This window comes from Macrotis lagotis, chromosome 1 (assembly GCF_037893015.1).
Source record: "Macrotis lagotis isolate mMagLag1 chromosome 1, bilby.v1.9.chrom.fasta, whole genome shotgun sequence".
NCBI classification, from domain to species: Eukaryota; Metazoa; Chordata; class Mammalia; order Peramelemorphia; family Peramelidae; genus Macrotis; species Macrotis lagotis.
Genome location: NC_133658.1, coordinates 824,945,438 through 824,961,455, shown reverse-complemented (window position 1 = coordinate 824,961,455; position 16,018 = coordinate 824,945,438). Strand labels below are relative to the sequence as shown.

The 16,018-nt window shown below is 36.0% G+C and overlaps 1 protein-coding gene across 1 annotated transcript in view; it reads left to right on the top strand.

Moving 5' to 3' along the window:
- The window catches only part of EBPL (EBP like), a 41,012-nt gene extending 36,698 nt beyond the window's left edge, over nucleotides 1-4,314 (top strand). Inside the window, exons 3-4 of the mRNA XM_074217154.1 lie at nucleotides 794-932; nucleotides 3,807-4,314. Coding sequence (XP_074073255.1) covers nucleotides 794-932; nucleotides 3,807-4,047 — 380 coding nt within the window. The 3' untranslated portion in view covers nucleotides 4,048-4,314. The remainder of the gene's footprint in view (nucleotides 1-793; nucleotides 933-3,806) is intronic.
- Nucleotides 4,315-16,018: the final 11,704 nt, after the last annotated feature.

The window sequence follows — 16,018 nt, the reverse complement described above, 5'->3', positions numbered from 1 at the left end:
GATCTTACTATGTGTTCAAAGAAAAATCATTCTAAGAGTAGGTCTTAATGAATACAGAACCATATTCACTGCAGTATCAATATAAGTGATACTCCAGGTCACAGCTATTGTTAATGAGCTCTCTATACTGGTGGCAAATGTTCTTTGTCTGTCATTGCTATATTATGTTGTTCAGGCTTATTGATGGTATTTAATTCTTCCTCAACTTCCCCCCTCCCAACTTTCTCTGAGTATAATCTCCCCTCCACTGAACAGGAATTATTACCAAATATAGGTATTTGCCAATGATTTCCCATCTCTGTTTTCAAATTTCTCTGTTCCCAATTCTGTTTGCAAATTTCTCACTAAATCAGTTATCGAGGCAAAAAATTCAAATATGTTAAAGAACAGGTATTGCAGGCCATATTGGTTTTAAATCTTTTGCTTAGATTGTCCTCCTTTTTTAAAAGGTTCACTGTCACATGAGTTAATTAAAAATTCCATTGTAGTTGCAATTAATTTGGGGGCAGAGGGGAATGGAGGGAGGAAAATCCAATATGTGTAAAATGATTTTGAAAAAAAAAAGGCTAAATAAATATAAAATATACAAATATAAAGCTTTGGAGTGAGTGAGCTTTCTAATTCTGATAAGGTTTTTTCTGGTTTTAGCTCAAGAGTTTTTTCACTTTCCAATAAACCATTCTGATGAGGATAGAGGGAGGGTTGTTGGAATATTTCCCTGAGAGAAGGTCATTTGAGCCGATGATGGCAGAATTAATCACATACTTAGTAAGGAATCATTTCCTCATTTTAGGGAAAGAATATGGCAAAGCAGATGCAAGATGGCTTCATTCAGATCCCACCATTGTATCCCTGGAGATGCTGACTGTCGTTGTGGATGGATTACTAGCCTTGCTCCTCATTTATGCCATAATAAAGGAGAAGTACTATCGGTAAGTGCCCAGTAGCTAGTCCTTTTCAAAATCAAGTGTCCAATAATGAAACCTAGGTAAACTGGTTAAAATAAGTAGCTAGAAAAAATAGTACATGAAAGAAAACTGTGAAATTTTAATTACGTGACATTGTGGCCATCAGGATAATTGCAAATTGTTCAAAATCTAGACTGAGAGAAATGTGATCCCAGGTGACAATCTAATTGTGGATGTTGAGGATTATATGTGGAAGAACAGGAAACTGCATCATTTTTCAGCTAATATTTTAAAGCAAACAAGAGGCATTTCTGCTGAATCTTCTCCAATACCTGTAGGACAACCCCATTTCACCTGGCACAGAAGTGAATTATACTAATGCCATTCATTCTAAGTATGAGTGCGATACAGATGAGATATGTAACTAATTTGTGGCTGCAGGGTTTCCCAAAAGCATTGGATAGTTTTTTGGTTTGGGTTTTTTTTTTGTTTCATCTTGTTTTTCTTTTTTTAAACTAGACTGGAATGTTGTCTTTGATGAGTTAATGTTATTAATTATTATTATTATTAAAATGTTAAATTATTATTATATTAAAGTCACTATTAATAACAATAACAAACCAAAATCTGAGTAAAGATTAGTAGAGAGTAAAGAGACTTTTATTGGCATTTTTTATTTTCCTTTATCCTCCTTTTCTTCCTGGAAAGTATACCAAGTGCTGCCTTGCTGATTACTCCCAAGAGTGGTGCTAAATGAGCAGAAATGTGATCATTTGTTTTATATATTTTAATAAGCTTTAATAGCTTAAAACTTCACTAAGACTTTTAGAATGCCCTATATATTACAATTCTATAAAGTCCCTTGCATGTAGGCATTTAATAAATGCCTGTTTCACTTGTGTTTGTTAAATTTGGTTTTGTTTATAAGCCATTTAGGAGACCAAGAAATAGTCTTTCTGTCAGATCTATGGAGAGGGGAGGAATTTTTGACCAAATAAGAGATAGAAAACATTAAAAATTACAAAATGGCTAATTTTGACCACACTAAATTAAAAAGGTTTTGCACAAATAAAACCAAAATATCACCAAGAAAGCTGAGAAAAAATTTTCACAATTGGTGTTCCTGATATAGGACTCATTTCTAAAATTATAGAGAATTGAGTTGAATTTATAAGAATACAAGTCATTCCTCAGTTGATAAATGGTCAGATATGTGAACAGCAATTTTCTGATGAAAAATTAAAGCTGTCTGTTGTCATTTGAAAAAATGCTCCAAATCATTATTATTTTTTTTTTTTAGTTTTTGCAAGGCAATGGGGTTAAGTGGCTTGCCCAAGGCCAGACAGCTAGGTAATTATTAAGTGTCTGAGGCCAGATTTGAACTCAGGTACTCCTGACTCCAGGGCCAGTGCTCTATCTACTGTACCACCTAGCTGCCCCTACTCCAAATCATTATTGATTAGAGAAATTCAAATTGAAATAACTCCAAGGTATCACCTCAGATTGACTAAGATAGCTAAAAAAAAGGAAAATGATCAATGTTGGAGAGGATGTGAGAAAACTGGGATACTAATGCACTGTTGGTAGAGTTGTGAACTGATCCAATTAATCTGGAGAGCAATTTGGAACTATGTCCAAAGGATAATTAAACTGTGTATACCCTTTGATCCAGTAATATGTACTAGGTCTATATCCCAAAGAGATCATAAAAAAGAGAAAAAAACCCTACATGTATAAAAATATTTATAGCAGTTTTTTATAGTGTCAAAGAATTAGAAATTGAGGGGAATGTCCATCAATTGGGGAATGACTGAACAAATATGGTATATGAATGTTATTGAGTACTATTGTTCTGTAAGAAATCATGAGTGGCTGGACTTTAGAAAAACCTGAAAGTTTTGCATGAACTGATACTGAGTGAAGTGAATAGAACCAGGAGACCCATGTACACATTAAAAACAACATTGAGAGATGGTCAACTATGATGGACACATGTTCAGTGATCAAGGACAATCATGAGAATTACGGAAAATGCCCTCCACATCCAGAGAAAAAACTATGGAGTCTGAATGCAGAGCAAAGCTTACTGTGTTCACTTTTTAAAATTTCTTTTATGTTTTTTCTTTGTTTCTCATGATTTTTTTCCCATTTAGTTCTGATTCTTCTTTTACAACATGACTAATATGGAAATATGTTAAACATGATTCTACACTTACATCAGATTGCTCACTGCCATGGGGAGAGGAGGAAGAATGGTAGAAAAATGTGAAAGAAAATAAAACTTGCAAAAGGAGGGCTGTTGAAAACTATCTTTGCATGTAATTAGAAAAAACTAAATAATAAAAAATTTGGTTTGATTTTACTCCTGTTTATACTGAAGAATTAAAATATTAGATTTTTCATCAGGTAGAGATATTGATGGCAGTAAATGCATGCCAAAGAGTTTGCCCTAGGTCCTATGTTCCTCAGCTCTAGATCTTTTTCTTCTTTCCATTTTAACTTCCATTCTTCGTTCCTTACATCCTTTCTTCTATTCTTTCCTTCTTTTCTTTCTTTCCTTCCTTTTCTTCCATTCACTCACTCATTTAGATGTATGAGCAACTACAGTTGAGAGGTAATCATCTCCCTTCTAGATTGAAAGTGTTCCTACCATCTGTCTAAGGATAGACCTGGTTTCCTTATCAAAATGTTCTCTATAGAAATCATGAAAATCATCAATAATGAGATGTGCTTTGCCCAGGAAATAAAAGGATCAGTCTAAGAGATAGGGTTGTTTTGTGTTGCTTATAATGAGAACTCCAGTGAGATGATTATTGGTAAGAAAAGAAACTGTCATGATGGAGGTGGAAAGGTGATTCAAGATACCTCTCTCATTTCTTTCTCCTATCTCTTCAACAGGCATTTCATTCAGATTACCCTGTGCGTATGTGAACTGTATGGCGGATGGATGACCTTCTGTCCAGATTGGCTTATTGGAAGCCCCAACCTTAACACCAGCAATTGGCTTTATCTTTGGGTCTACCTGGTATTTTTTAATGGTGTGTGGGTACTGATCCCAGGACTACTACTGTGGCAGTCATGGATAGGACTCAAGAAACTGCATCAGAAGGAGATGAAGTCAGGAAAAAAGTTCAGATGAATTTTCAAAAATTACAACTGAATTCTTTGTTTATAAGTTATTATGGTTTTTAGCCTAGATAATAATATAGCAAGATTGTCATAACTAATTCTTTTAAATTAGTTTTCTCCCAATTGTATTTTCTAAACTGATTTGCTTTCTTAACAGTAAAATGGAGAGGAACTGGAGATTTGAGATTTGAAAAAATTAATACAGGGATAAATGAATGCAATTTCACTTGTGCTAGTAACAAAGTTCATAATATAATTATTCAATTGTACTACATTAATAAACATTAAAATTTGTTATAAAATATTGTTCATTGTGTTTTTAATACCTTGATTGACAGGTTAAAAAAACTTTAACAAAGTCTTATTATCTTCCCATGAATTTTTTTTAGGTTTTTTTTTTTGGCAAGGCAAATGGGGTTAAATGGCTTGCCCAAGGCCACACAGCTAGGTAATCATTGAGTGTCTGAGGCCAGATTTGAACTCAGGTACTCCTGACTCCAGGGCCAGTGCTCTATCCACTGCACCACCTAGCTCCCCCTTCCCATGAATTCTTTAAGTGGACCCTACAGAGCACATAAAAGTGAATCCAGTTTTCCAGTTTTGCATTTTATACTTTCAGACTTTTGGGCATCTGAGAGAAAGTTGATGATAACAGACTTTTAAGCCCTAGATCATACTTGCAAGAGTAAGTCAAGAGAGGTTACCATGGATCTGGCTGTTGTTGATCATGTTGACACTTCAACTTGGGGAATAGGGAGTGGGGATAGAGTATATGAAGCTATCATTTTAAAAAGGAAGGAAGGAAATAAGTTTTTATTAAGTGTTTACTGTATGAATTAAGAAATTTCAAATATGGCCTCATTTGATCATCTCATTAACTCTATGAGATGATGATGATGATGATGATGATGATGATAATGTCCTTTATTGTCCTTTATTCTCCAAGGAGACCATGACCTCAGGGAGGTGATGCCATGACAAGCACATGAATCAGATTTGAGTCAGTAGGTGCTATATCACCAACCTTACTTTCTCCTCCAGAGCCATCTGGGTCCAGTGGCCAGACATGAATCAGGGCAACTGGATATGGCCCTGGTTGCCAGGCACTCAGGGTTAAGTGACTTGCCCAAGGTCACTCAGCAAATAAGTGTTAAATATCCGAGGCTAGATTTAAACTTGGGTCCCTCTGACTCTAAGACCAGGCTCTTATCCATTGCACCCCCAAGCTGCCCACATAAAATTAGTGAGGTTTTGGTCAAATAAGTTGAGTCAGAATCAGCTTGACAGCATGCCCCTATATCTTTCCTGTTGATCTAGTATCAAGTTGAATTCTCCTGGCTTGCTATTTGTCCCCTGGGATTTTTTTGTTTTAGATAATTTCAAACCCTAGCCTGGCCTTTGAATTGTGCTAATTTAATTTGCATTTGAATTCAGACCTTTCCCCAGGAGTAAATTCCCTTCCCTATCCAGATTTCTGATTGATCTAATCACCAGCACGACAGTAGGGAACTATGATGGTTCCCAGATTGATCTGACATTTCATATTTTCACAGAGTACACACACACACACACACACACACACACACTCACATACACTCACACACACTCACACACACAAATGCTCTATTTGTTCATATAGTTGGAAGATAAGCTGATCACCTGAAATCTCATCACTTCAGGCTTTGATACTCAACACCTCTCAACTCTTACCCCCATTTGACTGTTCTCCAGAGGGCTAGAAGGACAGAGCATTTAACACCTTCCTTTAGAGAAGGGATGGGATTCTTTTTTCTGCCAAGGACCATTTGGATTATTATAACTTCATTTGGGACTATACAAAATTATCAATTTAAAAATTAGCCAGCTGTACTTGGTTGAACATTTAATTAACTTACCCCTAATAGGATGACTGGAATTGCTTCACTTTGGTGAGGCATGTGATAATAGCTGGCATTGATGATGGTGCTACTCACATCTGCTTTTCCAATTCTGTGTTGGTCTGTCTGGAGTGCGGTTGACTTTGTGATGTTAAGTTTTGAAAAAGAGCTGCTCTCAGTAGTAAGTTGTTCTGAACACAGATACATATTTCAAAGTGGAAAATTCATCATTGTTTCTATAACATTTATAGAATTCATGGGAGTTGTTATACCTAGCTTTTAGCTTATCATCAGTTTGCTTCTGAATGAGTTCATGTAGGTTATCAGATATATCAGTTGGTTCCATATTGAATGGGGTAGAAAAAATGTTCAATTCCATTTTTTACTTTTTACATCTTTGAATCGTTCATTTCCTCAATTAATTTCACATGTTCATCAGCATATTTAAGTGTCATAGAAGACAGCTGACCTTCCAGACTGGGAAAATACACAGTTATTCGTTTGTGAAGCATGTTCCACAGCCTTAATTTAGTTTCAAATGATTTCACATTTGAAATTAGGGAGCTGAGAAGCAGGTTGAGACCCTGCAGCTTGAAGTTCCCCTTGGGAGGTACTTGGTGATGTCCATCAGCACTGTAGATCACATTGCTATCATCAAGTTTCCTGAGGGAAGGTTTTCCCTTCATCTCCATAAACTACTTGACTGCATCTCACAGTTCATAAAACCTCATGAGCCTGTTCCCTCAACTCAGCATCACATCTCACAATGATAAACAAGACCACCCTACTCAGTCAAGATCTTTCAGTAACCACTTAAACTGGTGGCTGTTAAACCCTTTGCTTTTTGACAAAATTTATGCATGAGGCCAGATTTATTGAATTTAGAGTCCTACCTGCAGTTTCTTTGGCCAGGCCAGACCAAATGATTTCTCAAGACCAGATGTTCCCCATCCATGCTTTAGCGAGTCTCCACAACCTTCATGGCAGCTCCATTTCCCATCTGTCAGCAGCTCTGCTTGGTTTCAACTCCATAGGACACCTTTCACCCAGCCAGGTACCCCCTAGTGACACTCCTCTTTCCCATGCTCATCAGCTTTCTTTTATCTGTCTTCAGACATTAGAATGTAAGCTCCTTGTCAGTAGAAACTGTATTTTTAAAATTTATATCCACAGTGCCTGGCAAATAGTAGGAGCTTAATAAATGTTTATTGAATTGAATCAGAGAATTTGGCTTAGTGACCATGTATTTAGAGACTGAATTCAAGTCTTAGCTCTACTATTTATTATCTGCATGCCTTTTGGACACTCAAGCTAGCAGTGATTAAACACCAACTATATACAGAAAAACTATGCTCAGGACTAAAGATAATGAATATGAGTGAAGAAAAATCCTTCTCTCAAGGAACTTACATTCTAATGTGTTATTCAATTTCTCTGAGCCTCAGTTTTTTCCCATGATTTGTAAGATTCCTTAAAGCTCTAAATTAAGATCTCATGAGATTCTACTCTAATCCAAACTAATTAGAAGCAGGGGGAAAATTGATTTATAAGCAATTAAAGAAATAAAATTTCATATACAAACTAGAACTATGCTAACAAAGTATTACAAAATTGGCATTCTTATGGGACCTACTTTGGTGAACTGATAAAATTGATTCATAATGAATTTTTTTAAATAAATGGATTTTTAGGGGCAGCTAGGTGGTGCAATGAATAGAGCATCGGCCCTGGAGTCAGGAGTACCTAAGTGCAAATCCAGCCTCAGACACTTAATAATTACCTAGCTGTGTGGCCTTGGGCAAGCCTTGCAAAAACTAAAAACTAAATAAATAAATGGATTTTTTTAAAAAGGTATTTACACAAACCTAACTCTTGTTTACATTGTTGATTAATTTTGTTAGTTCTTTAAATCTTGATGTATATGTTGTGTGTGTGTGTGTGTGTGTGTGGTTTTCCCTGATCTATTATAAAGTTTTCAAATATATTCAACTTATCAGAAGGAAGACCAAATGGAAATCCAAATTAAAATCATATGACCAAATAAGAATACTTGGAGAATTTTCATTAAAATCTACCCATTTTTTTTTTTTGGTTGTTAAAGCATCAAATTGTATTTTTGTAAATTGTCCACTGGATTGTCTCTTCAAATAGTATGCCTTCCTCTGCTGCTTATAGAAATAACTTTTATCTCCCAATTGAATTTATTTTTCAGCAACAAATATTATTCTTTACTTTTACAATGTAGGATATTTTAATTTATGGATTTATGTGGGCTGGGAAAGAAGGGGGAAGGTATATTGAGTCTATCCTACCCCACCCCCCCAGGGATTGAGTTGATAGAGGGAAGAATGTGTTCTCCCTCCTCATCTGAAGGGAATTTTGGGGGGCTTTTGATTCTTGCTATATTATTTCAGTAAATATCCCTTTATAAAGGCTTATTGATAAGCAAATTAGAAGATGAAGGAGTGGTTTACCTGTCAGATCTATGGAAAGGGGAGCAGTTTATGACTAAGGAAGAGTTGGAGAATATCACCAAAAACCAACTAGATGATGTCTATTACATTAAATTAAAAAGCTTTTGCACAGATAAAACAACTGTAACCAAGATTAAAGGAAATGTAGTAAAATTGGGAAACAATCTTTACAACTAATGATTCTGATAAAGGACTCATTTCTAAAATACACAGAGAACAGAGTCATATTTTTAAAACAAAAAGCCATTCCCCAATTGACAAATGGTCAAAGGATATGCAGAGGCAATTTACAGATGAGGAGATCAAAGCAATTCATAGCCATATGAAAAAATGCTCTAAATCATTAATTATTAGAGAAATGCAAATTAAAGCTTCTCTGAGATACCACCTCACACCTCTCAGACTGGCCAGTATGACCAGAAAGGATAATGATCATTGTTGGAAGGGATGTGGGAAATCTGGGACACTATTACACTGTTGGTGGAGCTGTGAACTCATCCAACCTTTCTGGAGAGAATTTGGAACTATACCCAAAGAGCAACAAAAATGTGCATACCCTTTGACCCAGCAATATCACTACTGGCTCTATACCTTGAAGAGATGATGAAAAAGGGTAAAAACATCACAAAAATATTCATAGCAGCCCTGTTTGTGGTGGCAAAGAATTGGAAATCAAGTAAATGTCCTTCAATTGGGGAATGGCTTAGCAATGTCATGGAACACTATTGTTCTATTAGAAACCAGGAGGGATGGGATTTCAGGGAAGCTTGGAGGGATTTGCATGAACTGATGCTGAGTGAGATGAGCAGAACCAAAAAAACACTGTACACCCTAACAGCAACATGGGAGTGATGTTCAACCTTGAAGAACTCACTTAATGCAACAATCAAGGACAATTTTGGGCTGTCTGCAATGGAGAATACCATCTGTATCCAGAGAAAGAACTGGAGTTTGAACAAGGACTATTCCCTTTAATTAATTTATTTGTTTGTTTGTTTGTTTATTTTTTTAGATTTTGCAAGGCAATGGGGTTAAGTGGCTTGCCCAAGGCCACATGGCTAGGTAATTATTAAGTGTCTGAGGCCAGATCTGAACTCAGGTACTCCTGACTCCAAGGCCAGTGCTCTATCCACTGTGCCACCTAGCTGCCCCCTATTCCCTTTAATTTAGGAGAAAAAACATATCTTATTGTCTGATCTTGTTACCTCTTGGACTTCTTGTCTCTTCCTTAAGGATATGATTTGTCTCTCATCACACTCACTTTTGATCAATGTACAACATGGAAACAAAGTAGACTGACAGATTGCTTTCCATGGGGGGGGGGAGTAAAAAATTGTAAAACTCAAATAATATCTTTAATAAAACATAAAAAGAAAAAAAAACTACTATTGTATATAATTGGAAAACATAAAATATATAATAAAAAATTTAAAAAATAAATTTAAAAAGCTTATTGATGTTAATTGATTAACAAAGATATTGAAGTAATAAATTGGCAATGATATTAGGAAAAACATTGGAATAATGGCTTGAATCAATAGCATTAGAAAGATACCCTTATTACCATGGTGAGGTTGAAAGACTAAGTCCAAATAGGACCTTCGCTGAGACTGACCTAATGTAAAGATGGAATAGATAGCTGTTTTTTAATGCTATGTTGTAACCCTGAGGAGATCCCATCCCTTCCCACAAAAAACACCTAACATCACCCAGGTCTATAATTTTCATTGTGCAGGCCGTTATACATTCTTACTCTTCTATCTTAAGTAATTCAATACAATGTATTGAAGTACAATGTACTTTTTTTTTAGGTTGTTGTTTTTTTTTTTTTTTGCAAGGCAATGGGGTTAAGTGGCTTGCCCAAGGCCACACAGCTAGGTAATTATTAAGTGTCTGAGGCCAGATTTAAACTCAGGTACTCCTGACTCCAGGGCGGGTGCTTTATCCACCACACCACCTAGCTGCCCCACTATGCCACCTAGCCACCCCTACAATGTACTTTTTAAAATATTCCATACCAATGAAAACATTGGACTGTTCATCTATATTATCTAACTTTGGCTATACAACTGACCCATCTTCTTTTTTGGTCATTGAGAATGACTTCTGAATCTAACTCACATGCTAATGTCCTGTAGCTTACACATACCTTGCATTGTCTGGGTCAACAGCAGATTATGAATTCAATAATTTACATCCATTTTGCATCTCTAGGAGACTGATGGTATTAAAAAGGCAAGTTTTAGTTGCAGGAAAACATGTCAAAATGAAAGAATACCCATTCTGGTAACTACTCAGATCTATACTCCTCCTGGCTCTGAAAGTCTATGCAAGTTGGTTATATGTCACAAATAAAGCTTTATCTACAAACTAGGGGTTCATTTTTGCTTTTTTTTCCTCTTAAAGTGAGATAGCCTATTTATGTACTAAAAATGCACATTGAACTGAATCAGGAACCCTGGGTTCTAGCCTGACTGCCAAAATGAACTGACACTTTAAAAAGTTGTTTAATTTCTCTAGACTTTTTGCAGAATGATGGTGATGATGGCGGTGATGGTAGAGAAGGGAATATTGAGCCATATCAGCTCTAAGGTCCCCTCTAGTTCCAATATGTTATCATTCTAAGATGAATTTCCTAAAGCTGAGAACAGGGCATACAACTATTTTAGTACCAGATATAGAAAAAAGAGTCAAAAATTAGAAATGGGGCATTACTAGCATTATTAAATTATCCTTTCATAGAAAAGTCATGGAGGAAGACCGAAGGTTCCTGACTGCGTGAGAACACAGAATATCTAAGCAGTATTGAAAAAGCACCAGAGATACCTTACAACCACCCTGATAGTACCTGTAATATTTATGGATATTATGTATAATATTAATATACTTATTGATTATGATCAAATTAATAATTTCTATTATTATGTAATAGAACAAATTCATAACAAGCATATTAATATTGCACATTATTAAGGTGATTGATATGTGTATATTTGGGGGGAAGGCAGTATCTACTTTCCTACATCAGGCTGGCCTCTGGACAGGAGTGTCTCTGGGATAGTTCCCCTCCCCTTGGTTGTGTCTTTGTTTCTTTGGTACAAAGTCTTGGGAGATGTCAAAAGGTCCAGGAACTGAAGTTTGTACCAGAGTTTGTCAGAAGTCAAGTCCAGTGAGGAGTAACCTGGGGATCCAATAGAGCAGTGGGATGACGGCAGGCAACCAAGACACCTGCTAAGATACTGCATCTGTGACATAAAGGGGACATTGTATTTCCAGATTCTTTTTGGGGGGAAATGCATTTATATTGTTATTCTTGCTACATCTTCTCAGTAAATGTTCTTTTATAAAATGTCAATGTTATTTGGGCTGTAGGGACCTCTGTGAGTTTGACCTTAAAAATAATAATTAAATTAAATATGTGTTAGCCTTCAGAGTTTTTCCTAATAAGGAACAAATGTTAACCTCCAGAGTTGACCTCAAGAAAGAGCAAAACAGAATCAGGTTAGGTTAACATAAACATTTGTTAATATTTCTCCAAGTTTGTTGATTACACAGGCATTCCTGGGAAGCCCAGCTAGAGATCAAGACCCCCAAAATAGAGCCTTTGAATAGGGGTTCTCATACATAGAAAGCAGGATATGAAAAGTTGCTTTCTGGCTTTATCAACTCTCTCAACATAGAATGGGGTTGTATATCAGACATACTTCCCAGGAGATAAGCCCAGGATGACATGTCAGGAGGGATGACTCCTCACAACCTACCTTGTACTTATTCTGAGGGCTCCACAAAGTAAGGTGAATTTTTCCCCTTCCAGGATGTCTGCACCACCCAGTGACCCTTAATGGAGATTAGAGGTCATCAGTAGCTAGGTGGTACAAGACTGAAGTCAAGAAGACTCATTTTCCAGAGTTTAAATTTGTTCTCAGACACTTACTAGCTGTGTGAGATGCTGGGCAAGTCACTTAACCCCGTTTGCCTCAGTTTCCTCATCTGTAAAATGAGCTGGAAAAAGAAATAGCAAATCATTCCAGTATATTTGCCAAAAAAAATCCCAAATGTAGTTATAAAGAATTGAAATGACCAAACAAACAGCAATGTCAAATGCTTAACAATAATATTGAGGCACTATAGCCCAGCAAATTATATTGAAACACTAATTGATGAATCAGTGCTATAAGTGAGATATTAAATGTTTAGGTGGATGATAACTTTGAGGATACTATACTAAAATAGTGAGTTATTAAATGGGAGCTCAGGTTTATAACTTAGAAGAACCACTCTCCCCCTCAGAATTACTTCTAGAACTTGGAGGGAGAGAGGGGTGGCCAGCTAACTAGTCTTCTGGGAACCCAACTTTCTAGTGCAAGTAAGAGTTGGGGGACGACTAGGTGGCACAGTGAGTAGAGCATCGGCCCTGGAGTCAGGAAAACTTAAGTTCAAATCCAGCCTCAGACATTTAATAATTGCCTAACTGTATGACCTTGAGCAAATCACTTAACCCCATTGCCATAAATTAAAAAAAATTTTAAAGAGTTGGGCTAAGGACTCCCAAGAAATTAAATAGTATCTTAGACTACATCAAAGTAGTTTACAACAAATGTCAAAGAACTGTTCTCTATCTTTGAGGTCTTTCCAAACTTAAGCCTTTAGTTAGCAAAGAATGAAGTTTGTTTCTAAAGACAATTTTAAGTTTTTCTTTAAATGACTTCCTTGAGGTCATTGAACCTAGTTATTACTTTCAATTCAAGTGTAACTTCTTATTATAATAATTATCTCATTCTAAAGTCTAAATGAAATATAATAGCCCTAAGATTTACTTTCATTGCAGCTTAAGGAAGTTTATCTTATTTGAAAAGTTATTTCAATCACAATCATTCTGAGACCCATCTAGGAAAATTCTTAAAATTTAGACAGAAATTAGACTTTCTGTATAAATTTACATTTATGTAGACATAGATATATTTAATCCCCTATATCTTTATGCTTGAGAAAAAAATTCAGACTCCTGAAGCAGCAAATTATTCAGGTTGCCCCAAAAGTCTTGCTGCAGAATTAAGTTTTGATAGCTTTTTTTAAATGTAGTTATTATCATCGTTTTTTAAATAATTTATTTTATTTTTTTGTTGCATTTTAAGTTCCAAACAGTCTGCCTTCCTTCCCACCCCTCATTAAAGAAGGGCCAACATCAAAGAGCAATAAAAATGTGTGTACCCTTTGATCCAGCAATACCATTACTGGGTCTATACCCTGAAGAGATCATGAAAAAGGGTGAAAACATCACTTGTACAAAAATATTCATAGTAGCCCTGTTTGTGGTAGTAAAGAATTAGAAATTGACTGAATGTCCATCCATTAGGGAATGGCTGAACAAATTATGGTATATATATATGTGTGTGTGTGTGTGTGTGTGTGTGTGTGTGATGGAACACTATTGTTCTGTTAGAAATCAGGAGGGATGGGAATTCAGAGAAGCCTGGAAAAATTTGTAAGAACTGGTGCTGAGCAAAATAAGCAGAATCAGATAAACATTGTACACCCTAACAGCAGCATGGCGGTGATGATCAACTTTAATGGACTTGCTCATTCCATCATTGCAATAATAAAGGGCGATTTTAGACTATCTGTGATAGAGAAAACCACCTGTATCCAAAGAAAGAACTGTGGAGTTTAAACAAAGACCAATTTCATTTTTTTTTAAAGTGTCTTATGTACAACATAATTTTGCTATCTCTAAAATTTTATTTTTTCCTCAAGGATATGATTTCTCTCTCAATACATTCAATTTTGATTAATGTATAGCATGGAAACAATTAAAGATTATCAGACTGCCTTCTGTGTGTGGGGGTGAAATTGTACAATTTAAAACCTTACAAAAATAATAGGTAAAAACTACTATTGTATATAATTGGAAAACTAATAAATATTTTTAAAAATAAGGACCAACGTTTCAACATATAGATAGATGTAGTTGGATATAGATGTAGCACTATTTCTTTTGGTGGATAGTATCTTCCTTCATGGGTCTTTTGTAATTGATTGGAGTAGTTATTCATTTCTTTTCTTTTAGTTTTCTTTTTGGTTTTTGCAAGACAATGGAGTCAAGTGACTTGCCCATGGTCACCCAGCTAGATAATTATTAAGTGTCTAAGGCTAAATTTGAACTCAGGTCCCCCTGACTCCAAGGCCAGTGCTCTATCCACTGTGCTACCTAACTGCCCCACAATTGGAGTATATATAGTAATCAAAATAACTTAGTCATTCACTGTTTTTTAAGAACAATATTGCTGTTGCTATAGACAATATTCTCTTGGTTCTACTCATTTCATTTTTCTTTATTTCATACAAATCTTTCCATGTCTTTCTGAAATTAACCAACATCATTTCTTACAGCATGATAGTATACCATCACAATCATATACCACAACTTGTTTAGTCATTCCCCAGTTGATGGGTATCCCTTCATTTTCCAATCTTTACCACCACAAAGAGAGCTGCTATAAATATTTCTGAACATTTGGGTTCTTTTCCTTTCTCTCTGATCACCTTAGTAAACAAATCTTATTGTGATATTGCTTGGCCAATAGACAGTTTTATAACTCTTAGGGTATAATTCCAGAATGCTCTCTAACTTTGATAGCTTAAATATCATCTTTGATACCAGATTGTAAACTACTAGAAAACATACTTTTTTTTTAGTTTTTGCAAAGCAATGGGGTTAAGTGGCTTGCCCAAGGCCACACAGCTAGGTAATTATTAAGTGTCTGAAGGCTGATTTGAACTCGAGTACTCCTGACTCCAAGGCCAGTGCTCTATCCACTGTGCCACCTAGCTGCCCCTAAAAACATACTTTCTTAAAGCTAAAAGAGACCTTAAAGATCATCTTCCCCCTACTCTCCCACCCACCCCCCAACCACATTATTCACAAGAGTGTGAACTGCCATTGATCACATTTTCTTAGAGATAGAAGAGACCTTGGAGCATTCACTTTACAGATGAAGAAACTGAAACCCAAAGAAGTAAAGTTATTTTCTTAAAATCACACAGTTATTAGTATTAGATTAAAATGGCAACTCTCCTCCCCCTCTGCAGTTAGCACAGCAACTGCCTAATAGACTAAATAGGTATCTCTGCAAGGCAGTGGGAGTTCTGCTCAAACCTCTGTTACCAATTCCCTTTTATGCTTCAGGTGTCAAAGAAGACAAACCAATGATCATCCCAAGAACACTCTCACTACTCTCTTCTAGGGATTATGTCCCTATTTATATAAAATATGTCCCATTCCTACTCCAGTTAAGAATCTGGACTTAGAAGATTGAAGGCACCCTTTGAAAAGTAGGAAAAAGGATGGGTCCTCAGGGTGGGGTTCCATTTCTGGAATACATTTAATCTGTTGATTGCTTTCCTGCTTCCTACTGTGAAAGGTTTGTGTTCACTGTCCTTAGTTATTCCTGCACAGAAATGCATAAAATCCTGCAGGTAACTAACCAAATAGAGCCTTAAACGGAGCAGATGCTACAGTTAGAGCTGTTCCCTTAAATCTCATTACTCTGCAGAAGTTTGAGTATTTGTTACCTGTTCAGAATGTCATAGGTCCTGTTGCAGTGACACCTGGTGGCTGCAGGATCACACT